Genomic DNA, 25,951 nt, shown 5'->3' with positions numbered 1-25,951 from the left:
AGAGATGCTAACCTCCTACTTTTGTTTTAAAAGATAGGGTCTATATTCTGAACCTGCAGCCCCCCTACCTCAGCCTTCTGAGAGCTGGGATTGCAGGCTTTTTTTTTTTCTTTTTTTTGGTTTTTCGAAACAGGGTCTCTCTGTGGTTTTGGAGCCTGTCCTGGAACTAGCTCTGTAGACCAGGTTGGCATCGAACTCACAGAGATCTGCCTGCCTCTGCCTCCCGAGTGCTGGGATTAAAGGCGTGCACCACCATCGCCCTGCGATTGCAGGCTCTTGCCACTACAAAGTTCATCTCTCTTTGTGGCTCAGTTCGTAGGTCGTTTCCTCAGTAAAATGTCTCCTCCTTTCCTATAGCAAATTGCCAATTCTTCAACTCTAACCCTAGCCTGGGGAGAAGGCACAGGGAGGAGAGCACAGTCTGTGCATCCCTCGGGCAGGCTCCCTGCTCAGGCTATGGCACCCTGCCTTTGCTTGGTTACCTGCCTGAATGCTGATGGGTTCGGCTTTGTGGGGCTGCATGACTGGAACTCTAAGGAGGTCAGGCAGCACCATGGTCCAGGCCTGTAATCCCAGCAGATGAGGCAGAAGCAAGATTGCCACACGTTTAGAGCTAGCCAGAGGTCTGTCTCCAAACAAAACAAAAACAAAACAAAACAAAAAGCTAAAACAAGATATCCCAGTAGGGAGGCCGGGCGGTGGTGGTGCACGCCTTTAATTCCACCACTCGGGAGGCAGATCTCTGAGTTTGAGGTCTATGATAGCTAGTTCCAGGACAGCAACCAAAAGCTATGGAGAAACCTTGTCTCGAAAATAAAAAAAAAAAAATTAAAAAATTAAGATCCCAGTAGGGCAGTGGCTCTCACCCTTCTTAATACTGTGACCCTTCATACAGTTCCTCATGTTGTCCTGACCCCCAAGCATAAAACTATTCTTTTTTTATTTTTTATTTTAATTTTTTATTGAAAAAATTTCCACCTTCTCCCTGCCTCCCATTTCCCTCCCCAAAACTATTTTTATTGCTGCTTCAGAACTGTAATTTTGCTACTGTTATCAATGATAATGTAAATATCTGAGTTTTCCAATGATCTTAGGCGACCTCTGTGAAGGGGATGTTGAGCCCCAAAGGGATCGCCACCCACAGGTTGAGAAACATTGCAGCAGTTACCTTAACCCTAACAGTTGTGTCGGAAATGGGGACAATAGCCCAGTTTGGGCTTAGATAAGACACGGGAACATCTGGGACGGACAAGGCTTGTTGCTTTTTGGGAAGGCCATGGCCAGCTGGCTTCAGTAACAGACACAAATGAACCATTTGGCTGATCCTTCCGGCTACCCACAGCTGAGACACCTCAGTGAGAGCTGGCACTGTGGAAGCCTGAGGGAATGGGTCCTTGGTGGCCCTGTGCAGTAGCTCTGAAGGCATCCCTGCCCGAGGAATCCCAGGACCCACCCTCCTGCCACCATGCCCTCATCCATGGCCTCACTGTATGCCTCAGCTCCTGCTGGCTCAGAAAAAAAGTGCTCGAAAATAAATGTGGGTGAGTGGTAACAACTGAGAGCCACCAAACACGCCTTTCTGAAACATTTTAACTATCCAAGCCCTTTCTACACAGTAACAGATACTCAAAAACTGTAGGTGTTTTTGAAATTTTTTTAAAAACAAAACAAAACACAGCAGTCACTTTATTCTGTACTTTACAAACCCACAAGGAAGAAGTCCTCGAGGGGAAGGTGTCGAGAGTCTGAAGAAGGAAAGGGGACAGCCAGGAACAAGCCCGCTCATCTGGGGCCCCAGGCAGATGCTAGGTCCAGGCCTGCACAGTAAGGCCTTGCATGCTGGCTGCACAAAAGCTCAGAGAGTGGCCTGAGAGTATTTCAGCCCTGAGACTGTTGTCATTTGATGGGCAGCCCCCAGCAATGGCTTCATCGGAAGTGGACTTTTGCCAGGCCAGGGAAGTGGCCAACAGCAGGCAAGGCTACCCGTCTAGGAGCTTCAGAATGCTCTCCCGCTCCTTCAGGGTCTTCCAGGCCTGGTCCTTTTCCTTCTTCGTGGGGGTGCGCTTCTTCTGCCGGGCAGCCATGATCTTGCGAAAGGCATCCATGACCTCATTGTCGGCCATGCGGACCCGCTGCCTCAGCTCCTGCCGGCTCACCTCTTCCTTCGCCAACCTGTGGGGGGGGGGCCAAGTGTCATGGTTACCTCATCCCAGAGTTTGTCCCCTCCTTCTTCCGGACTGAGCCTCCTCACAATCCCAGCTATGGCTGGCACTCCTTGGCCTGTTTCATTCACAGCCAATGTGTATAGATGCAAAGCCACACTGATCTGGGACTGTGTGTATGGCATTATTTAAATGTTCAAAAATGTTAACTTAATGCTGCTTATAGTTGGGGCAGCATGTGGGACCACACAGGAAATCTCTTACCTTTCTGTCAATTTTGCTGTGAACCTAAAAATACTTTTTTTTTTTTGAGATAGTTTCACACTGTAGCCCAGGCTGACCTGAAAATTACTATATAGTCTAGCGGGCCCTGAACTTAAGGCAATCTTTCTGCCTCCACCTCTCATTGCTAAGATGGAAGGTGTGAGCCACTATCCTTAGCTTAAAAAATAAAACCCAGGAGCTGGAGAGACAGCTCAGCATGCCTGGTGCACGGACATACTTGCAGGCAAAACACCTACACCCATAAAATAAAAAAAAAAATAAACATTAAAAAAAAAAAAACGATAAGCACCGGGCAGTGGTGGTGCACATTTTTAATCCCAGCCCTTGGAAAGCAGAGGCAGGCTGATCTCTGTGTTGGAGACCAGCCTGGTCTACAGAGCGAGTTCCAGGACAGCCAGGGTTGCACAGAGAAACCTTTTCTCAAAAAAAACAAAACAAAACAATGAAACCCTATAAACTTAACATAACACACATGTGTATACAGCAAGTTCTCACAACAGTCTTTCAAAGTAAGAACCATTATTCCCATGTTATACTAGCGAAGAAACGGGGCTCAGGTGGAGCAAGAGTGACTGAAACACTGAGAGCAGCTCCTGCTGGGCCTGAGCTCTCACTCTCCCCGCAGTAGCCCTTCCACGTGTAGGATGACAGGCCTGCATGCCGCTCCACACTCCTACCACGCATGGATCTGACTTAGTTCCACTGAAGGCGGAGCTGAAGGTCTCTAGGAAATCTAGTCTCCCTTGCTGCTTGGGCCCGAAGCACAGAGCTCCAGGGCTGAGCTCCTGCACACGTGTGTGTGCTGCACGTGGAGGCCAGAGGCTGAAACTGGCCATCTCTCTCTAGCATGCTTCGCCTTGTTTATTTTTACTAATTGTGTTTATTAGGAGATTGAACGCCATGGTGTGTATGTGGAGACCAGACGGCAACTTGCAGGAGTTGGTTTTCTTTCTCTATCATCTGGTTTTGGGTACTGAAATCAAGTGGACAGGCTTGGCAGCAAGTGCCTTTACCTGCTGAACCATCTTGCTGGCCCTTGGCCTTCTTTTGTGAGGCAGGACCTTTTTTTTTTTTTTTTTTTGGTTTTTCAAGACAGGGTTTCTCTGTGGTTTTTTGGAGCCTGTCCTGGAACTAGCTCTTGTAGACCAGGCTAGTCTCGAACTCACAGATATCTGCCTGCCTCTGCCTCCCAAGTGCCAGCCTGATCTATAAAGGGAGTTCTAGGACAGCCAGGACTGTTGCACAGAGAAACCCTATCTCAAAAAAGAGGAAAATGAAAACGTACATAAAAAGTCAAAAACCGGGGCTGGAGAGATGGCTCAGAGGTTAAGAGCACTACCTGCTCTTCCAAAGGTCCTGAGTTCAATTCCCAGCAACCACATGGTGGCTCACAACCATCTGTAATGAGATCTGGTGCCCTCTTCTGGCCTGCAGGCACACACACTGACAGAATATTGTATCCATAATTAATAAATAAATAAATATTTAAAAAAAAGTCAAAAACCAAAGAAATGCAATACAATATAACACTATATATATTACCAAACTATACTTACCAAGGGAGCCAGGGCTGGAGAGATGGCCCAGTGGTTAAAAAGTGAACTGCTTTTGCAGGGGTTCAGTTACCAGCACCTTTCACTGGGCAGCTAGCAAACACCAATAACTCCAGCTGATACCACAGATACCTGCACTCGTATGCATAAACCCACATACACACAATTAAAATGAATAAAAATCTGAAAAAAAGAATCAAATCCGGGGCTGGAGAGATGGCTCAGTGGTTAAGAGCACTGCCTGCTCTTCCAAAGGTCCTGAGTTCAATTCCCGGCAACCACATGGTGGCTCACAACCATCTGTAGTGAGGTCTGATGACCTCTTCTGGCCTGCAGACATACACACAGACAGAATATTGTATACATAATAAATAAATAAATAAATATTAAAAAAAAAAAGAATCAAATCCATCCATGTCAGTTGTGGGTGCTAGAGCCTGACACTTGACATCCATCTGAGACACAACCAGGGGAGCAGGGCTGGTCCCAGGCACAGTGCTCACTCACCTCAGCAGGTCATGCTTCTTGGTCCGGTTGTGTGCACTGAGTGCCTTCAGCTCCGCCTGTCGTTTGCGCAGCTCAGCAAGGACCTCATCCTCTGAGTCCTCAGCAGGCCGGTCCTCGGACTCCAGGAGGCCCTGGGCAATCAGCTCCTCCTTGATGCGGCTCTCCAGGGACTTGGTATGTGGCACACTGTAGGCAAGGCCAGCACCTGAGTTCTGAGAGCCAGCTGGAGGCTCCCTCAGAGGATCCTGGGCCTCTTCACCTTGTGAACCCACTATAGCCACACATATGTTTCAGGCCTTGTTATGTGTAAGTTACAATCTTGTATGATAGACATTTCCAAGATCTTTTTTCTATCCATAATATATATATTTGTTTTTTGAGACATGGTTTCTCTGTAGCTTTGGAGCCTGTCCTGGAACTAGCTCTTGTAGACCAGGCTGGTCTCGAACTCACAGAGATCCGCCTGCTGTTGCCTTCCGAGTGCTGGGATTAAAGGCGTGCGCCACCACCGCTTAGCTAAGTATATTTTAAAAGTACAAATAAGATCACTCCTTTCCCCCACTTTGGTACTCTAGTGTTTTAATTCTTTCATGTCAAGTATACTGAGTTATTTCATATATAGTTTTGGCATTTAGATAGGCACTTGGGTTATTTCCAGGAGAAGCAAAGGTACAGTGATCAAGTTTATGCTAAGTCTGTCCAGAAACGAGGCCAGAACTTTGATCTGAGACATTTGTGCTTGGTCAAGTGGCCTTAGCTTCCTTTTACAAAGATGCGTCCCCGTGAGAAGACAGAAGCTGACAGTCAAGCCTGGAGTGGGGATGGGATGGCACTCACCTAAAGGGCTTGTTCTGATTTCGGGGAGAGGTGCTTGCTCCATCAGCCCCTGATTCTTTCCCAGACATGTCAGGAATAGGAGAGTCCTCCATAGGGGAAATAATATTTTCCTAAAAATCAGAGATAGGTTAGAAGAAAGCCATTTTTCTGCTCCTCTCTGACATACAGATAGTCTCTACAGGCTAGATAGAAATAATCTGTCATCTTTTTCATCCCACTCATGTTAAAAAGCTTCCTCCAGCTGGGCAGTGGTGGCGCACGTCTTTAATCCCAGCACTTGGGGGGCAGAGGCAGGTGGATCTCAGTGAGTTTGAGGCCAGCCTGGTCTACAAAGCAAGTTGCAGGACAGCAAAGGCTGTTAAACAGAGAAACCCTGTCTCAAAAAAAAAAAAAACCCAAAAAACAAAAAAATAAAACAAACAAAAGTTTCCTTCAAAGCTTTGATCATTTCAGAAATCTGTTTTTTGAGGGGAGGGGAATATTGATAGCAAAAGAAGGGGACACAAACACAACCGTGACAGGGAACTGTGCCAGCCAGCACTGCTCTTTTCTCCACAGAAGCTGAGCTACACTACATTTCCCAGGCTCCCCTGTAGTCAGATGCACTGGGGGGGGGGGGGGGGGGACGGACAAACGTTCCAGTTATCTCAAGAGGTAGAGTGTCAGTCACACCCAGAACACTTCCTTCACAGACTCCTCCTCACCCAATTTCTGAGGGCCGGGTGTGGTAACCACGCCCAGAGTGACAGTGGTCAGATGAAAAGCCACTTAAGCTGGAGTCTCTGCTGGGCTAAGGCAGATTTCCTTCCCGCTGCCTCTGCCTACCTGGAATGCACACCCCAACTGTTCCCTGAGAGAAAAACTATTGTGTTAGAGCCAGAAGAGGAAACGGAGGCTCAAGGACATAAAAGGATGTCTCCAAAGTCAGGCAGGGCATAAGCATGGAAACCTCAAGTGCAGGTTTGAATTCTACCTTTACTTATTAGCTGGTGGTCTGAAGAAACCTCAATTTCCTCAGCTGCATCATGAACTAACACAGAACATGCCTCCAGTGAGAGGATGCATGGATTCCCCTTAACCAACGCTCAGCAAGGGCATCTATGGAAGCCAAGTGTGGTGGCTCACATCTGCTACCCCAGCACTGGGAAGCCGATACAGGAGAATGACTATAAGTTCCAGCCCATAGTCTGACTCTATAGTGTGTTGCTGGGATTACAAGCATATGCTACCACACCTAGCTTGTAGTTCCCAGCCCAATTGAGTGCTCACCTCCACCAGGGCCTGCAGCAAGCGCTGTGTCAGGGCACCAAAGGGACACCCATCTTCTGGCTGCTCATGCTGAGCCTCAGACTTCTTCAGCAGGGCATCCACATCTGCAGTGGCCAGAGAAAGGCAGAAGGAGGCCTGAAGCTCTGGGAACTCAGATCCTGGCCTGGTGTGGACAGGGAGTTGAGGGACTTACCTTTCGTGTCCAGTTCAGTCAGTGGTCCCATGAGGCCTTTCTTCTTATCAGCCACGGCTGCTGCCCGAGCCCCATCCTTCTGCTCCTCTAGCAGATCTTCCTGGGCCCAGCGCTGGGAGTAGTGTTTCCCTAGTGGAGGAATCTGCAGCAAAGACACCATCCAATCCTAAGTGGTAAACACTGGCTACCTGAGCCTAGAATGTGAGAGGGAGACTCTCCTGGCATGGGATGCTGTCAGTAAGCACTCCATTCTTTCTGTTTTTTTTTTTTTTTTTTATTTATTTGCTGCCCAAGTCCTTAGCCCAAGGCCAAGGGTGGTGCCACAAAAGGCAAAGAAGATACATTTTTCTTTTTTGTTATTTCAAGACAGGGTTTCCGGGTGGTGGTGGCACACGCCTTTAATCCCAGCACTGGGAGGCAGAGGCAGGTGGATCTCTGTGAGTTCAAGACCAGCCTGGTCTAGAAGAGCTGGTTCCAGGACAGGCTCCAAAATCACAGAGAAACCCTGTCTTGAAAAACCAAAAAAAAAAAAAAAAAGACAGGGTTTCTCTGTGTAACAGTTTTAGCTGTCCTGGAACTAGCAGGTAGACCAAGTTGGCCTTGAACTCACAGAGATCCGCCTGCCTCTACCTCCATGCTGGGATTAAAGGTGAGCGTGCACCGTCACCACCTGGCCAGAAGATAAAATCTTCACACTTACACTCTAGTAAGAGAAACAGGTATATAAAGAATGAAGGCAGCTGGGTGTGGTGGCACACACCTGTTGTCTTAGCACTCAGGAGGCTAAAGTAGGATGATGGTTGGGCCTGAGCCTGAGCTGAGACCCTATCTTGTCTCAAACAAACAAAACAAAAATTAAAATACATCTAGAAGCTGATATGCAGTAATAATTAAGATGTAAAGTATAAGCCCAGGATGGTGTTCCAGGGCAGCCAGAGCTATTAGAGAAACCCTATCTCGAAAGAAGCAAAAACACAAAACAACAACAAAAAGATATAAAGTATAAAATACTGTGTCTATGGATCCTCTTGATCACAGGTAGTTCTTATAAAGAGAAGTAGGGCCCAAGGCAGGTATGAGAAGGGATTGTGTGTGTGTATTGCTTAAACTTACACTGCTGAAATGGACTGCCTTTCCCTGCTTCTTTCTGTCTTGCTTTGAGACAGGGACTTGTGTAGGACGTGATCTCAAACTCAGTGAGTGAGATTACAGGTTGCTGCAGTTCTTTAGGTCATGACTGAATTTGGAGCCCTGTCCATGCTAAACACTTGTCCTACCTCTGAGCTTTATCATTAACTACATCTCTGGCCTCAAAGAAATGTTTTCTTTTCTTTTCTTTCTTTCTTTTTTTTTTTTTAATTCAGGTAAGTCTAATTAAAGCAGCCAAGGGACCCCGGAGTCACCAAGTGAGACCACTTCCTCTGTTATTCTTGAGGAAAGGTGTGAGCCACTGGGCCCAGCTTCCTCTTTCTACTGAGGAGTCTGGGAAGGCATCTAGGGTGGCAGTAGCATGGTTCGCTCAGAAGAGTTTGGGCACAGACCCTAGTGAGACTAGCAGAAAGACATGCCTGGTGCAGCTGATAAATGCAGCAGGAAAGAGGGCCGGGGCCAAGGAAAACTGAAGAAGGGAACCCAGGTGTCACCACGAACGGAGACGCTTGGACTCCATCTTGTGGCTAACGGGTTAGGCATGGCCTAGAAGCAGCACACCCGCGGTGGCAGTTGACTGGTAGAGTCCCCTCCTCACATGTCTGTCCTCTCTCTTTCTTTCTTTTTTCTGAGACACGGTTTCTCTGTAGCTTTGGAGCCTGTCCTGGAACTAGCTCTTGTAGACCAGGCTGGTCTCAAACTCATAGAGATCCGCCTGCCTATGCCTCCCAAGTGCTGGGATTAAAGGTGTGTGCCACCACCATCGGGCTTGTCCACTTTCTTTTATGGGGCATGTTTTATTTTCATGATAAGCAAAACTAACTTGCTGAGGATGTATCTCTGCTGGTAGAGAGCTTGCCTGGAATGCATAGGGTCCTGGGTTCCACCAGGACTGCAAAACTGGGCACGGTGGCACACACCTGCAATGCCAGCGCAGGGAGTCAGAGGAAGGAAGATCACAAGTTCAGGCTCACTATTAGCTACACAAAGTTCAAGGCTAGCCTGGGCTATGTGAAATCCAGTTTCAACAAAACCAAAAACTTTTAAGCCAGATGTAGTGATATATGTTTGTGGTTCTAGACATCCAAGGACCTCCTGAGAGAGGTGAATCCAAGTGTTTAAGGTCAGCCTGGGTACCATAGCAAGTTCTAGTCTCTTGGAAAAGAAACAGGAACTTAACTTTTATATATTAAGTAAAGAAAGAAAGCGTGGCTGAAGTCTAGCAGCAGGGAGTGTGTTCAGAGGCTCTTAGGATCAAGGCAAGCTGACAGGATGGACTTCACTGCCACATGCACCACTTGGGACAGCTGAGCCTCAGTGTCTGCAGGGGAAATGCAGCAGGCAGGAGGCTGGGAAGGAAGAAGTAGATGATGCGGGCTTTGCTGCCTAGGATTCAGAGGCACCTCTGAGCCCTCCTGTTCTCTGACTGTGGAGCCCAGGGTTTCTACCTTGTAATGTTCAGCTTCATCTTCAGGGGGCTTCAGGAGCTCCTCTAGTGTTCGGACCTCCTCACTGGTGATATCGGCACAGTAGGGCTCCACAGAGGCCCAGAACCTGCAGGGAAAAGCAGACCCTGAGTAGGCGCCTTTGGGCTCCTTTCTCTTTAGACTCCACCACCAAGTCCCTAGGCCCCCTCTAGCTCTTCTATGTCCTCAGGCTCAGAACCTGTTGGGAGCATCATTCTTGGGGATCCGAGGCACGTCGATTGGGTCATCAGTGAATTCATATTCCTGGATCTTGGGTTGAACGTTTTTGGATTTGGGTCGTCCTGGGCCAGGACCTGGCCCGTGTCCTGCCTTCCCTTCCAGTTTCTGCTTCTTGGGCTTCCCATGTTTTGGAGGAGCACCAAGCTCATGGTCTCGACCCAGCTTCAGGAATCGTCGGTCACCTTTCTTATCCTGCCAGTCAGTAAGGATCTGAAACACACAAAGGTAGTCACTGAGTAGAGAAGAGACAGCACCTCTTTCCCACTGCGGATAACTTGAGATCTAGCATTTGAGCCTTCAAAGCCTAGGTCTTCCTGTGTGACTTCTCGCATGAAGGTAACCATAGGTCTACACTGACTCCTCTGTCACCAAACTACCCAGACTGTTTGATAAAAGGTTAAAAATAAGAAATTTAAGCTGGGCGGTGGCGCCGCAGTTCTTTAATCCCAGCACTTGGGAGGCAGAGGCAGGCAGATCTCTGTGAGTTTGAGGCCAGCCTGGTCTACAACAGCTAGTTCCAGGATAGGCTCCAAAGCCACAGAGAAAGCCTGTCTCGAAAAACCAAAAAAAAAAAAAAAAAAAAAAAAAAAGAAATTTAAAAAAGGTTATGCCCAAGGGCATACCAGTCCTGTGGAAATACACTGGTAGTGGGTTTTTTGGTGATGATCAAGACTCCCAGTTAACCTTCATTTCAATCATCAACCAGCCTGGGAGTCTTGTCTCCATAAACAACTGACTGTCACAGGGTATCTAAGGAAACTTCCAGGGAATCCAGGGACTACAGTGGTCAGAGTCCATCTTCTAGGATTCAGTTGGCCCTTGGGTCTTAACTCTGCTGTCGTGATTTCCATTAGGATCTCTCCCCCATCCATCCCCCAGCCTCAACAGAGAGAATTAACCTAATGCCCCATCCCATAACTTGACACAGTCCGTCCCCAGTGATGGGAAAAATCACCTGGGTTTCAGCTTCCAGCACACGCAGCCGCCGGCTAGCAGAGGACAGCAGGGTCTCAAGCTCCAGCTGCAGGGTGTCCAGCTCCTCAATCCCAATCCCATCGTCCTCAGAGCGGGCCAGCACTGCTGTGTACCGGGGACAGACCTTCAGGTGGTCCACAGACTTGAAATCATGGAATTGCAATGGGCAGTCCTTCAGCTCACTCATGGCCCAGGAGATGGGACCCTGGAAAACTAGAGAGGAGCAGCCCGCTGGGTGGGAGACGAAGAGGAACGGGACAGAGGTCCAACAAACAAACCAGGCTTCAGGGCCTTTATAAATCAGGCTGACTGCAAAGCTCCTGGTCAGAGTCCTGAGGCTTGTGCCACTGAATTATGCAGTTTTGGGGGTGGACTTGATGCTTTCTTTCTTTTTGACAAAAAAGGAAACAGACTCTAAAAGAGTTGCCTAGATTCCTAACTGCAATTCATTTTTTTTGTTTTGGTAGCGCTAAGACTGAACCCAGAGTCTCACACATGGTCTATCTCCAGTGCTTTCTTTCTTTCTTTCTTTCTTTCTTTCTTTCTTTCTTTTTTTTTTTTTTGAGCAAAGTCTCACTAAGTAGCCTTGGCTGGCTGGCCTGGTACTCATTATACCTGCCTCTACCTCTCAGGGTGCTGGCTTAAAGGCGTGCACCACCACACCTGGCTTCCAGTCCTTTTTATTTACTTTTTTTTACAACCCAGGCTGGTCTCAAAGTAACTAAGTAAACCAAAGATTTATTCCCACCTCCCAAGTGATGGAATTCCAGGCATGTAACCACACCTGGCTTATGTAGCACTGGGGAGCCAGGTCAGGGCCCCAGACCATGTGCAGACTAGGTTACATTCAGCCTCCTTTCATGAATTCAGCTCTTACTAAGTTGCCAGGGCAGGCCTTGAACTTATGAACCACCTGCTTCAGCCTCCCAAGCAGCTAAGTTTACAACATGATTAGGCCCAGCCTCCTAACTGCAATTCAAACCCAAATAGTCTTAAACCTGCACTACAAGAGAGATACCAGTCTGCCCTATCTTCCTATCGCCTGTTTTCCTATGGTGGGCTGTTTCAAACATTCTTTCTTACGGGGTTCGACCAGCCTCTCCTTGTCTCACCTCATTCCAAACCTTTGCACCTTCTCTCTGTCCCTAGCTAGTTTGGAACACGAGCTGGTCAAGCAGACAGAACTAAATTCCAGCCCATTTTCTTCTTCTGTGCCCTTCCTAAGCATGCTATTTAACCTGAATCTCAGTTTTTTTCCCAGGACAAGAAATGATGCCTCGGTCCGTTTCCCCATTAAAAAGTATAAATCTGTAAAATGGGGACATTAAGGGTACCTACCTCCCTGGAATGTTCTGAGGATTAAGAAGTGATGCTCGTCAAATGCCCAGTTCAGTACCTGGCACAGAAGTGGGACTGCTTAATGGCTGGCTCCACCTGTGTGCCGCCCCAAGATCCCGCCTCCAGGGTCCTCGTCCTCTAGGGAGCCCCTCACACAGCCCCCACCTCTCCTACCTCCTCTCTGAGGCCTCCTACAGGACCCGGGCTGCAGGAGGGGGCGGGGAGTTCAGGGCTATCAGAGCAACCGCCCCGGAACTGGCTATGGGCGGGCCCCCTGCAGTTGACGCGAGGGCGGGGACACGGCCAGCCGACAGTGGCCTGGGGGGAGGTGTAAGGCCACCTACGAACCTCCGACAGGTGGAATGCTAGGCCTGAGGTGTCCCCCTAGGAAGCAGCCAGGGGCTAGGGCGGGGCTCAGAATCGAGTTCCCTAGGGACCGGCTTCCCGGCCGAGCCCCAGGGCTGCTAGTAGGAGGAGTCCGGAGAGGATAGGGGGAGCACCACCGGAAGAAACGCCGGGCTTCTCCTGCTCGGCCTGTCCTAATTTGGTGCCCAACCTGAGGTCGGGCTGCACTATTGTTACGTGGGGAGGGGTAAAGTTACAACCAAGGCCACAAGAACCAAGGGCGCTGGCAAAAGATGTACGGAGACCCAAGGGGCCTCGAGTACTTCGTGTCACTGCAGGCCTCCTACAAGTCCCAGCGGTCCGAATATGAAATCGTCCCGGAGATCCGAACGTCGCTCGGGAATCCTCCCCGGTCCTGACCGAAATGGTACCCCCCGGAAGTGCTGGCGGAGACTGCGGCTGCGCCTCTCGCGAAAGGGCAGGCGTCGCGGAGCCGGGCACTTCCGTACTTCCGCTTTCCGGCCCAGACAGCTCCCGCGATGGTGAGAGACCCTGGGCTGGGGGCCTCCTTGTGTCTTGCCTGGAGAGGCTTTGGGTCTGGGGGAGATGCTGTTTGCAGCCAGGGCTTGCGGCCGGAGGTTGCTCTGGGATGAGGGGGCACGATGAGAATGGGGAGGCAGAGGGTGGGACGAGGGCCGAGGCGAGGAGGAAGGGGCGAGCTGGGAGGAGAACTGGGCAGGAGCGGGCCCAGAGGCTTCCAAGTTTGGCATCCCGGAAGGAATGGCCTCTCCCCAAAGTTCGAGGAGGCAGGAAGCGGGGCTACTAGGCCTGTGGTAGCGGCTCGCAGCCGAGGTAGTACTGCTGAGGAATGAAGCGGGGCCTCCTTTCCATCCACGGTAGAGGTTCGTTCGCCTCAATGAAGGTTCTGTGGTGATTCAGACTCCTTCCTAGTAGTGCGGTACGGTGTTGACTTTAAGGTGTGTAAACGCTGTTGACCGCTGACCCTTTCCTGCCAGGGGATGCTCGGGTTTGTGTCTGTAGGTGTTCCGTACTGTTGGGTCTCTCTTCCTATTGCATTCCCCGGTCATGCTGGGTTTGATGACCACAGTTCTGAAGACTGGACTGCTTGCCACGCTCCTGTGACGCGACTGTCCGGAGGAGACACATTGAAATTAGACCCTCTTGTTCAAACGCCATCCACCTTTCTAAACTTGTTCATTCTCCTGTGTCCTAACTGGTTTCATTCCTCAGTCTAAAAGCTGTTTCCCTTTGGCTGAGGAGATGGCTTTTCATTTTTAAGCATTTAAGTTTATTGTACTTAATTTTTTTGTTTTGTTTTGGTTTAGTTTTTCGAGACAGGGTTTCTCTGTAGCTTTGGAACCTATTCTGGAACTCACTCTGTAGACCAGGCTGGCCTCGAACTCACAGAGATCTCCCTGCCTCTGTTTCCTGAGTGCTGGGATTAAAAGTGTAAGCCACTACCACCCAGTTTAGTGAAACCATCTTTTCGCTAAAAGGCAAACACCACAGGGCTAGCTACCTAGAATTCACTTTTAGTTTTCTTTCTTTGGCTATTGACAAAATAACCAGCCACTGCTACAATCTAGGAAGAGAACATTCTGTCGCTCTTCCAATGCTACCCACTACCCCAGACAACTTCTGATTTTTCGCCCTTCTAGTTTTGCCTTTTCTTGGTTGACATATAAGTACAATTCTCCAGTATGTAGACAGACCCTGATGCTGAGCTCCGTGACCACTGACCGGAAGTTAGTTAGGTTTTTAGCTTTTCCCCCACTCTGTCTGATGTCTGTCCCGTTTGTCTTCACTTATTCAACTTCCCCTGCCTGTCTCCACTGCTCCAGTCTGTACTCAGACCTCTTCTCTGCCGTGAGTCTCACTTCCCTCTCCATTCCATTCTCCAGAGAGCCTCTGTGCCGCTGAAGCCATGTAACTTCCTCCTTAGAAAGTCCCAGTGCTTCCTGTCACATTGAGAGAAAAGCTAACTGGACTGGCATCTAGATTGTCTAGGGTTTTATCCCAGCCTGTCTTTGCAGCCTGATCTGTGTGATTTAAAATGCTTCTCATAGATCACGTGTTCATTTACTCTATAGGAAATTTGTAAGACACAGTGTCCAGGAGGTACTGAATTAGTTGCAGCCTGCATGGCTGAATAAAGTTGTCTGTTGACCATGAGAATTACAATCTAGTGAAGGAAAATTCATGTAACAAACTACATGAAAATGTCTTGTGGATTATATGTAAAGTGTACATATCATAAGCTATGGTAAGTGCTGGGGAAGGAAGTAGAAAAGACCACTTTGAGGAAGGAAGAGGCCTCCTCAATAAGCTGAGCTCTGAGAGACTGACCTAAGCCGCGGGGAGGAGAGTACAGGTGGTGGGGCGGCCTATGATAAGCCCTGAGGGGAGAGCTTGCCGGAGACGTGACCTTGTCCACTCTACTGAGAATGTCCTCAGTCTACTGTTCTCATTGTAAAACCTCCCTGATCTAGTATCTAGTCAAACTAGCTTCCTTAGTATAGGTTATTGAAAAATCTAGTTATGTTACATTTTGCCCTCCATTACCCTTTGTGATCCCAGTTGAGCTATTTGAGAGCAGAAGTAATCTGACTGAACTCCCAGCATGCTCAGGGCATGGATCAATACATCTGTCAGTGTAGAAAATAGGTGGAAGACATGGACCCTTCTAGACCAGTATTACTCAGCCTTGGCACTGGTGACTTTTGGGGGTAGGTAATTGTATTGTGCGTTCCAGATGTTAGGGAGCATGCCCCCTGCTGCCTGTGTCCACTGAAGTCCATGGTCCCTCCCCCGCCCCTAGGTCATAACTGTCAGGGGGGTTTTGTTTTGTTTTTTTTCTCTGCATTTTGCTTAATTCCAAGCAGCGTTGTTTGCTGCTGGGAACCACCGCTCTAGGCTCCCGACTGGGCTGTATCTTGAGAGTGTGGTGTGTTCTGTTTTGTGTGATGACTGCCTGAAGCCTTCAGTACTATTTTCCTTCCGTGGGAGCTGGGGCGGGGGTGGGGTGGGGCAAGACTGGCTTTCGTGAGGCAGACTCTGATCCTGGTCCTTCCTAATCTTGGGTTTATTTCTGCAGACTGCCACTCTCCGCCCCTATCTTAGTGCCGTGCGGGCCACACTGCAGGCTGCCCTCTGCCTGGAGAACTTCTCCTCCCAGGTCGTGGAAAGACACAACAAGCCAGAGGTCGAAGTCAGGTAGGGAGAAGGCCAGAGTGGGGCTGAGAAGAGTAGATCCTGTCTAAGGGGGTCATGAATTTAATGTCTTAGAACTGCCAAGATTCCTTCAGTGACTTGTGTCCTGCTGCTGGATGAATGGTGGTTCCCAATTTGGAATTAAGAAAATAGGGTAGTGGGTTGACAGGCCAAACCCTATGGGAGACCTACCCCAGAGTGTGGCTTCTTAGAGCAGCTGTGCAGAAGTGTCTCTGGTAGTGTTACCGAGTCATTGGCAGCTCCAGAAGTGGCAAGAGGATTTAGTTCCCAGAGATGACATCTCTGAATTAATAATTTAAGGATCAGGACTTTTTTACTTTTTATCATTAATAACTGCCAGACAGCTTAGACCCTCTTACATCCAAATACTTGGTATTTTGAATGCATTTTTCTCTTATCTGGTTTTCATTCCATAAGTAAATATTCTTCCTCTTTGAAATTTCATCTGGCAAGAGATGACATAGACTGTTAATCCCAGCACATGGGAGGCTGAGGCAATAGCAATAGAGCCACAGGGTCAGGGCTAGCCTCAGCTACACAACAAGTCTTCTCAAGAAATCAAAAGAAGCAAAGGGGAAAAAATCTGGGATGTACATAGTTGAAGTAAAGCTGCGTTACCACATAGATGATAAAAATATTTTTTTTTTTTTTTTTTTTTTTTTTTAACAGAACTTGCCTCAAGTTTATTTGTAAAAACAGCATAAGGTCCTGAACATCTGCAAATACTGTGTAGGTGTTCACACCAGTCCATCTGTCTTCACACTGGCAGACTGCGACCTTTTTTATGGGGCCTTCACAGGGGCCTGGGCACCTTTGGGAGCCTGAGCTGCAGCTGAGGCCTCTGCCTTGGCTTGAACCTTGGGCTTTGTTTTTTGGAGCCTACGGCCACTGGCCATGTAGCTTCTAATCCGCTTCCCAAGCTTGGGGTGAGCAATTAAAGCCAGACGGGTGAGTTTGCGGGTGGGGCCCTTTGGCACCTTGGGCTTCACCACCTGGGGCTTCACCAGGGCCTTGATGGCCTCCGCACGTGCGCTCATGGCCTTTGCATTATTTGCCTGCATCTTCTTCAGGCCTTTCTTGTTGTGCTTCTTGGCAAAGCGCATGTTCCTCAGGAACTTGGGGTCAACCCCCTTGAGAGATTCGTATCTTTGTGACCGGGGTTTCTTGATGCCGTTTCTGTGCCATTTCCGGGACTGGTTGTGTGTGGTGTGGTTCTTGGACTTGGCCATGGCTGGACGGTAATCGGCGGCTCCCGAAGCGCCTGCGACCGGAAGAGAAAGAGATAAAAATATTTTATTGCTGGGGATTGAACCCAGGCCCTTGGGCATCCTGGGCACACACTCTACAGCTGAACTATATTCCCCATCCCCAAAGTGATTGCTATATATCAAACAATTCAAATGTTAGGATGGACTATGTTATTACTTGATATACAAGGTTTTCAATAGGCATTTTCAAATGGTGACAGTTTATAAACCATGGGTACCTTTACAAATGCCTAGAGTCAATGGCGTCAGCTTGGTCCTCCGATTTTGTATTTTTAGGAGTAGCAAAGAGCTCCTATTGCAACCTGTTACCATCAGCAGGAATGAGAAGGAAAAGGTTCTGATCGAGGGTTCCATCAACTCTGTCCGGGTCAGCATTGCTGTGAAACAGGTGAGTCGCCATGGAGGGGCATAGTTAGGAGTGCTCTTTACAGCAGGGTCCCATCTGGAAGGTCAGTGGGCTAGAGTCAGAGCCTGCTTGCAGGAGTTTACGTGGCATGACTGGCCAGAACAAGCTGGTGGAGGCAGGTACCTGTAATCCTAGCACTTGGACATCTGAGGCTAAAGATGGAAAGCCAAGGCCAGCCTGGGCTACTTGGTAAGTCCCTATCTTACCAAAAAACAAACAAAACAAAAAGTGGGTCAGTAGAATAAAATGTCAGCAACCCTATCTCAGAGGCCTCGCTCTGGATTACAGAAAAGGAAATGTAGCAGGCAAGGACATGGGGCCAGCTGGGTGTTGGCCAGAGAAGGTTTCTAACAGGTGGTGGTTGTGTGTACTCAGAACCGTACCAACCAACCAACCAGCACTGGTTTGATAGCCATAGGTTTTGAAATTGCCACTTCATTTAAAAATAGGTACAGCACACATGCACATACAAAACTCAAAAAGAGAGAGAGAGCAGACTGTCTGATTCTGGCTTGCCTTTCAGAATCAACTGTGCAGGCCAGCAGTGGGTGGGATGATACATCCAGAATCAGAAAGGAAAATGCCCCCCCAAAAAAAAGAAAGAAAGAAAATGCCAACAAGAGCTCTGGTGAAGCTATCGGAACTGAATGTCTGTCTAACAGTAATTTCCCAGACAAGTATCATGGCGTTTTCTTTGTGTATTTTCTCAAGTAGTCTTATAGTTGGAGGATCTACTTACAGGTGTTTTATCCATCTAGAGTTAATTTTTTTTTTTTTTTTTTTTGGTTTTTCGAGACAGGGTTTCTCTGTGGTTTTGGAGCCTGTCCTGGAACTAGCTCTTGTAGACCAGGCTGGTCTCGAACTCACAGAGATCCGCCTGCCTCTGCCTCCCGAGTGCTGGGATTAAAGGCGTGCGCCACCACCACCCGGCTAGAGTTAATTTTTGTATATGGTGCAAAATAAGGGTCTAGTTTCACTCTTCCACGTATGAATGTTCAGTTGTCAGCACAATTTGTTGAAGAAATTCTTGCTGTTGTGATCTTGGTGCTTTTGTTGGAAATCAATTGATTATAAATATTTCAGTTTCTTTCTGAGCTTTCTGCTCTGTTCCAATTCATATATGTATAAAGTAGAATTTTATTTTTACACATTTTCTTGGGCAATATTTAACAAATGTCTATCACAGAGGTCTGGATGTTGCTGTTTGTCTTAGTATCACTTGAATGGTTATTTAATGTTTGTTTTAAACTTGACCTAGATTCTGTTTCCTAGATTCTGTTTCCGGCTTGAAGAGAAACTTTGTATCCTAAGTAGGAAAACAGTTTCATTTGCTCCTTCCCCAGCAGACAGCCCTAAAAATACAATTAAAACAATGTTGCAAAATTCAGATTAGCAACTTCTTGCCTTTGAAAGCTTTCAGGGTTTTTTTTTTTAAAAAAAACAAAAGTAAGGACCACTGGGAGGCTGTGTGGCTCTACTGGTGTCTGATGGCCTAGATGCAGGGGTAATTGGAAGATTTGAGAAAGGAAAGATTTCAGGATTGTTGGATTTTAGTAATGTCAAGGCAGACACTCCTGGAGGAAGCCTCTCATACCCCGGTGGTCCACACTAGTGACGTGAGAAAGGTCAGGTAGCTTCAGATACAGGTGTGGGCTCCACTAGAGCTGATGGAGGACTAGCTTGCCAGAGTTCCCGCCATGGCATGAGAGGGGATCTCAGAAATGCCCTGGCTAGGTCCTCCCTTCAGTTAGCAGTTCAAAGGTCAGCAGTTTTTGTTTCCACCAAGCCTCACTGCAGCGGGGAGGTCCTGGGACTGGAAAGCCAGGCTCACGGTGGTTATGCATGTTGACTGGAGAGCCGTCTTTCTCTTGCTGTCACCAGGCTGATGAGATTGAGAAGATTTTATGCCATAAATTCATGCGCTTCATGATGATGCGAGCAGAGAACTTCTTTATCCTTCGAAGGAAACCTGTGGAGGTGAGACCTATGCTTCTGGTATTTGTAATTACCAGGGTTCTGCCTCTGGGTGGCCCGGGATTGTTTGATTTTTTTGCAGTATGGGGGATGGAACCCAAGGCTTTGCACTGCTGGGCAAGTAGCTGGACAACTATTCCCTGGGTCTGTGGGATTGTAGGCCAAGGGCTGCTGCTTTTCCAGAGCTAGGGTATCACTGCCTTGACTGAGTCAGTCATACATGGTAACAGGGAGACAGAACCCTAGGAGGGGGAGGTCTGTGCAGTGCCCTCCACAGAATCTTGAGCCTTGTCACAGACAAAATAATGATTTCAAAATCCTTCCTGCACTGGGTGTGATGGGCATTCTTGTACTCTTTTTTTTTTTTTTTTTTTTTTTTTTTGGTTTTTTTCGAGACAGGGTTTCTCTGTGGCTTTGGAGCCTGTCCTGGAACTAGCTCTGTAGACCAGGCTGGTCTCGAACTCACAGAGATCCGAGTGCTGGGATTAAAGGCGTGCGCCACCACCGCCCGGCTCTTGTACTCTTGACTAAGACAAGAGAATCATGTGTTTGAGGCCAGCCTAGGCTACATTTTGATACATATTTCCAAACGGGTGGGGGGAGGGGGGGCGGAGAAGGAAGGAAGAAAAACAAAACAAAAACCTTCCTAAGCTTTTCCAACTTAAGTCCCGCCTCTCAAAGCCCCAGTAAGCAGTGAGATGCTGGCTGCCTGCCTTTGTATTTAAAGGTGCTTGAGTCTACTCCATGGGCCCCCTGCCAAGTCTCCCTGGTGACCAGCCTAGCAGCCACCATGTTAGAACAGTAAAGACCATCATCCGGCATACTAAATGGTTCTTCACCTTGAGCCACGTTCTCTCTCTGTCCTCACTCTAGAGTAAATGAGCTCACTCTCACACATTCTCCTGTAGCAAACAGCTCCAGTTCTGTCCTCGGCCGGGTCAGGTCTCCTGTGTTTTTTACTATTGGACTGGATTCTTTGAAATAAGATAGGTGGTCCCTTTATTCCCTTTGCTTATTTTGAACACAGGCCTGTTTATGCCACAGACTTTCAGGGACATCCGACCTGGCACACAATTTTGAACCAGGTTCAGTTGCTTGGGTCCGACAGACACACAAAATGTGAACTCACCTTTGCCCCCTCCCCAAGCAAGTGGGTTGCTGACTGAAGGACGAGTATATAACCTGGGAGAAGATGGTAGCATTTGGAAGCTTTGTGTGAGAGTGGAGAAGATATGACAACCAAGTGTCCCTGGGGGCTAATTTTGTCTCCTCTCTTCCGCCCCTCCCTGCTGGCTTCTCTCCCCAGGGGTATGACATCAGCTTTCTCATCACCAACTTCCACACGGAGCAGATGTACAAACACAAATTGGTGGACTTTGTAATCCACTTCATGGAGGAGATTGACAAGGAGATCAGTGAGATGAAACTGTCAGTCAATGCCCGGGCCCGCATTGTGGCCGAGGAGTTCCTCAAGAATGTGAGTAGGGCCTTGCCACTCCGTAGCAGAGGTGGAAGAAACTATGGGTTCTGGGAATGTGGCATTGACAAGATAGTCCTGAGTGAGGCCAAAGAGTTCATCCTTGAGCCCCAGGTTGTTTTTGTTGTTGTTGTTTTTATTTCGGCAAGTCTGGGAGGCAAGTCTTGGTGGAATTGTAGGCATGAATTCTGTATTTCCCAGTTCTACCTAGTCTCTACCTGTCCTAGTTCAAACCCGAGAGAGGAAGATAAAGTACCTTGTGACTCCTTTGAGAGTTAATCATCAGTCCACTTCCCAAACAGACATAAATATTTTCTTCAGTGTCTGTTTCTCGGGCTTACTGCTATGGTTTCTTCAACATGTTTTCTATTACTCACAACTTGTGCCGATCAGCTGCAGGACTGCAGTGCTCTGGGAGGAGGAGTTGTTTACATGAGGAGCCGGCAGCACAGCTTTGTCTAGAGATTCAGGAATGCCGCTGCCTTCCAGTCTCTGGTTTGTTGATACATTCCTCTCAGAGCTGTTGATCCCTCCTTGGTAGAGTTCATGTTTTCTCCTTACTAGTGCAAACAGACCCAGCCCTGGGGAGTTCAGAATCCTAAAAATGGAGATGATACCCACATCCCCTGGGGTTTAATTATCCTGTGGGTGGCCAGGGAGCAAGGCTGTGTTGTTTATACTCCAAATCAGATCCAAGTGTGGGCCTGCCTCCTGCCTCCCGCAGCAGTGATGGGTGCTGCTGTTAGTGTGTGCCTCTCAGGGAGGCCGAGAGAGTGCTGGGGGTGTGCAGTCACCTGGGGCTCAGGTTCTCCAGAGAGGCTTCATATTTGTTGTCTTTTGTTTTTGATGCCTGGTCTCACTATGTAGCCTTGACAGGCCTGGAACTTGCCGTGTAGATCAGTCTGGACTCACAGAGATCCGCCTGCTTCTGCCTTCTGAGTGCTGGGATTAAAGGTGTGTGTCACCAATACCTAGCTGCACTTAAATTTTTATGGAGGCAGTAAAGTTCAAACAACATACTCTTGTACCACTCAAAATAGCAAAATAGGGCCTGCCCCTCCCATGCCTGGAGCCCCTAGTAAATGTGTGGGGTTCTGGTTTGTTTCATTGTTCCAATGTTTGCGTGCTTCCCTTTAAACTGGGAGTTTGGCAGAGGTCTGACCAGTCAGCAGTATTAGGACCTTATACATATGTTAAGTAAATGTGTAAGAACTTCCCAGTTGTGTTTCTGAGCTTCACAGGTGGGCAGACTAAAGGACAGGGTAGGGTCTGTACTGGGACAATCTCTTTCAGCTGAATCCAGAGTGGAATGGGAGCGGTAACCAGCTCTGTACTTCTGGCTGAGAGGGGCTCAGAACTTGGGACAACAAACCCAGGGGCTCATCCTGGGTTTAATGGTGTTGTTTCCAGGCTGTACCATCCCCTGCCAGACCAGCTGTGAGGGAGTGGACAAAAAACACCTGAAATGGATGCAGGGGCTAAGGGGGAGCCAGGTGTGGGACTCACAGGACCTGAAGCCCAGTGTCTGTGTGTGTGTGATAGAGGGGACAAATGGTGTCCTCCCAGAGTATCCTGTCCTTGAACTTGCTGTATACCAGCCCCATGGAGTAGAGCATAAATACGGAATAAATATAAGACCAGTGAGAGACAAAATGCTGAAAAGCAAACCCTGGCCTAACAGGGTCCCTGAGTGAAAACCCTGACCCCAGACTGTGTAATAAATTTATGTTCTTTTTTATTTGTTGTTTTTTGTTGTTGTTTTTTTGTTTTGTTTTGTTTTTGTTTGTCTGTTTTTGAGACAGGTTTCTCTGTAGTTTTTGGTGCCTGTCCTGGCATTAGCTCTTGTAGACCAGGCTGGGCTCGAACTCAGAGAGATCCGCCTACCTCTGCCTCCCAAGTGCTGGGATTAAAGTTAAAGGCATGTGCTACCACCGCCTGGCCTGTTGGGTTTTTTTTTAGGTTTTTTTTTTATTATTATTATTTGAAGTGTGTGTGTGTGTGTATACATATGCACGAGTGCAGGTACCTAAGGAGGCCAGATGACCCAGGAACTAGAGTTACAGGCAGTTGCAAGCCACCCAACATGAGTGCTGGGAATTGAACTCAGGTCCTCTGGAAGAGCTGCAAGTCTTCTTAACCATAGTGCTGTTTCTTCATCCCATTGGTTTTAGAAATGTATTTGTGCATGGACATGTAGTACATGCATGTGTGTACATGTCTGCAGGAGCCACCCAGACATCAGCATTGGTTGTCTTCTCTTTTGCCTTTCACCTTGTTTTTGGTCTCTAATTCAACTTGGAGTCTGCCATTTCAGCAGACTGGCTGTGAATTCACTGGCCAGTGAATCCCCAGGATCGGCTTGTCTGTACCCCCCCACCCCACGGCCCCCAGCACTGGGATTATAGGCACACACCCCTTTTTCCATGGGTGGTGCTGGAGAATAAACTTAGATTTTCATGCACAGCCAGAAAGCACTCTAGCCCAAGTCACCTCCCCTAGTTTCCCACATTTTCTGTTTGTTTGTTTGGGTTTTGTTTTGTTTACTTTTGTTCTATTTTTAAAAAAGAAAAACTTTAAAACAGTCTGAAAGGTGGGGGATTTGCTCAGCAGTTAAGAGCATTTGCTACTCTTTCCAGAGGACCAGGTAAGGTTTTCAGCACCAGTGTGATGACTTAGAACCATCTGTAACTTCACTTTCGGGGGATCTAAAATCCTCTTCTGATTTCTGGGCATCAGGTACACAAACAGTACAGACATTACCTGCAAGAGAAACACTCATGCAATTAAATAAAACCTACTGAAAAAAGCCTTTGAGACATATGTTAGCATTTTGCTGAGAGTAAGGTGAGGCTCTTGAAGTGCCCAGTGCCTAATAACTGAAAGCAGAGAAATGCCGAGTGGGCTTTTTTTTTTTTTGGTTTGGTTCTTTTCGAGACAGGGTTTCTCTGTAGCATTGGAGCCTGTCCTGGAACTCGCTCTGTAGACCAGGCTGGCCTCAAACACAGAGATCCGCCTGCCTCTGCCTCCCGAGTGCTGGGATTAAAAGCGTGCGCCACCACCGCCCGGCTGAGTGGGACCTGGTAGCACTTACCTCTGAAAACAGATAACACCAGGCAGCTGCAGCCCATTACTGCCTCCTTGTCCCGGTTTTTGCTTCTGGAGCTTAGAGTTGAGCCAAGCCAAGGGCTCGTGCTGCTTGAGCCCTGGCCCAGCCTGCTTTTTACTTTTAGTCCAAGAGTCCTCAGATTTGCAGTCACCCTACCTCAGCCGCTGTAGTAGCTGGGATTGCAAGCCTACACAGCCAGGCCAGAACAAATCGTTCAAACGAATCCCCAAATTTGAATTTGGTAGTGGCATCTGTTACCTTCACAGTTGGCAACTAATTCATAGCTTTGAGCATCATGCGGTACAGTCTTGGGCTGTGCTCAGTCATTGCAGTCTCTGGTTTATAAGTGTCCAGGGTTGTTCTGGGAACCATGGCGATACCTGAGGGCAGAAAGCATTTCATCCTGTCCCTTCCTTTCCCTTCCTTCTGTCTGCCCTCCCCTCCTTTTCTCTTCCTTCCCTTCCCTCCCTGTCTTTTTGTTTTTTGTCGTTTGTTTGTTTGTTTGTTGAGACAGAGTTTCTCTGTGTAGCTTTGGAACCTGTCCTGGAACTCACTCTGTAGACCAGACTGGCCTCGAACTCACAGAGATCCACCTGCCTCTGGGATTAAAAAGGCATGTGCCTCCACCACCCGGCTCTCCCCCTCTTTCTAGGAGGGAGGCAGGGAAACAGCTCAGGCTGCCCCTGAATTCGCTTGCCGTTGACTATGGCCTTGACCTGATCCTTGTGCCTCTGCTTTCCTAAAGGCTAGGATTGTGAATGTGCTACCACAGGGAGCAGAAAGCTCTGCTCAGCTCTGTTGTCATTTGACAATCACCCAAAGTTTAACATAAAGTACTAGACCTTGTCCCTCTCTCCTTGGCTTGGAATCCTCCAGCCCTTCACATGTGGGTCCCATGTCTAAAGCTGCTTCAGTTACCCAACAAGCTGTGGGGAAGCCCTTAGCACTTAAAACCTGTGTTCTAGGCTAGTGCCTTCAGATCACTGCCAGAGTTCAGCCAGATTAAGAGCATGCTCATGGAGCTGTAGAGATGACTTGGTGGTAAAGAGCACTTGTCACTCTTTCCGAGGACTGGGTTTGGTTCCTAGTGCCCACATGGAGGTTCACAGAGAGTATGCTCATGAAGTGCCAAAAGCTGATCCTGTACTCAGAGACCTGAACAAAACCAGCTCAGAGCTGGCTCACCTGGAACAGGCTCTTCAGGCAGGATATAATAACCCCCATTCATTGCCTGTCATTCTCTTCAACAGTTTTAAATCATCTGGCTGGATCTCGTGGCCTTCCCCCTTGGCCTTCCCTGTGTCTCTGCGCATCTGCGACGGTGTCCTGAAGTCAACCCCGGAGCAGCGGTGCAGCAGCAGCAGGAAGCTGGGTTGGGTGGGCATCGGATGCGGGAGGCGGGTGTGGTGTGCTTGCTGGCTGTGCAAAAAAGGCAGCAGTGGACCTGCCCCGAGCCCACACGTGTCTGGTCAGGCTAGCTTCTGATGTTCAGTCCCCTGGGCCGGGACAGACTTTTTTTTTAAATGTCTTGAAACCTAAACTCTGTGCTTGTAGAAGACTGTAACCTTTTTGTCTTTTTTTTTTTTTTTTTTAAACCAACAACCTCCACCTCCAGTGGCTGTGACTGGCCCCAGTGATTGTACCTTATTGGTCGCTGTGGTCTGGGCGGGCCTGGAGCCAGAAGGCGACTATTTTTCCTGTGCTACCCCAGGTGGGGAGAGAGGGAGGTTTCAGACTCCAGTCTCTCTTCCTTGCTGTCGTACTCACAAGCCTCCTTGGGCCCAGTAGAGGTGGTAAGGACTCCTTACTAGCCTGAGTTCTGTCTGAAGATGGCCACCGTACTGGTTGGGAGCAAGGGCTGAATCCATGATTGCCAGGCAGACCTAGCAGCTGCGGTCCAAAAGCCAGGCAACTTCTGGCTGCAGGGGCTACCTGGAGTTCCCCCCCAAACACCTCCCCAGCTGAGAGGCCCCAAGGCTTGCCTGTCTGGGTACAGTGCCTGTGCTGGAGGTGCAGAGGTGAGTCCTTGAGGGCCCAGCTGGGCCTCGCCTGCTCTGGCTCCTCTGCTCCCATGCTCGCTGTCTCTGATTCTGATGAATCCTCCCTTCCCCTAATTAAAGTTTCTTCCTGCCCCTTTGGGGTTGCATGA

General features: G+C 48.4%; 2 protein-coding genes across 4 annotated transcripts; one reads left to right on the top strand and one right to left on the bottom strand.

The window, feature by feature from the left end:
* Window positions 1–964: 964 nt before the first annotated feature.
* Tada3 (transcriptional adaptor 3) lies at window positions 965–12,439 on the bottom strand. Of its 3 annotated transcripts, none has more exons than XM_075983207.1 (10): window positions 12,323–12,439; window positions 11,975–12,032; window positions 10,617–10,849; window positions 9,621–9,871; window positions 9,404–9,509; window positions 6,807–6,948; window positions 6,614–6,717; window positions 5,345–5,454; window positions 4,508–4,693; window positions 965–2,172 (listed from the first exon to the last, which is right to left on the bottom strand). In XM_075983207.1, exons 3-10 carry the CDS (start codon window positions 10,821–10,823, stop codon window positions 1,980–1,982), a joined length of 1,299 nt encoding a protein of 432 aa, XP_075839322.1. In that variant the 5' UTR covers window positions 10,824–10,849; window positions 11,975–12,032; window positions 12,323–12,439; the 3' UTR covers window positions 965–1,979. The 3 variants fall into 3 exon arrangements, with proteins under 3 accessions (XP_075839322.1, XP_075839321.1, XP_075839323.1); XM_075983206.1 differs by lacking the exon at window positions 12,323–12,439 and adding an exon at window positions 12,149–12,298; XM_075983208.1 differs by lacking the exons at window positions 11,975–12,032; window positions 12,323–12,439 and adding an exon at window positions 12,149–12,250.
* An 86-nt stretch (window positions 12,440–12,525) lies between these two features.
* Window positions 12,526–25,951, top strand: Arpc4 (actin related protein 2/3 complex subunit 4). The gene is made up of 6 exons (XM_075983209.1): window positions 12,526–12,861; window positions 15,435–15,553; window positions 17,116–17,227; window positions 19,127–19,222; window positions 20,526–20,696; window positions 25,053–25,951. The coding sequence occupies exons 1-6, from the start codon at window positions 12,859–12,861 to the stop codon at window positions 25,056–25,058; spliced, it is 507 nt and encodes a 168-aa protein (XP_075839324.1). The 5' UTR covers window positions 12,526–12,858; the 3' UTR covers window positions 25,059–25,951.

This window comes from Microtus pennsylvanicus, chromosome 8 (genome assembly GCF_037038515.1).
Source record: "Microtus pennsylvanicus isolate mMicPen1 chromosome 8, mMicPen1.hap1, whole genome shotgun sequence".
Classification (NCBI taxonomy): Eukaryota; Metazoa; Chordata; class Mammalia; order Rodentia; family Cricetidae; genus Microtus; species Microtus pennsylvanicus.
The sequence above is the reverse complement of the archived record's forward strand: the minus strand, read 5'-3'. Positions and strand labels throughout refer to the sequence as shown.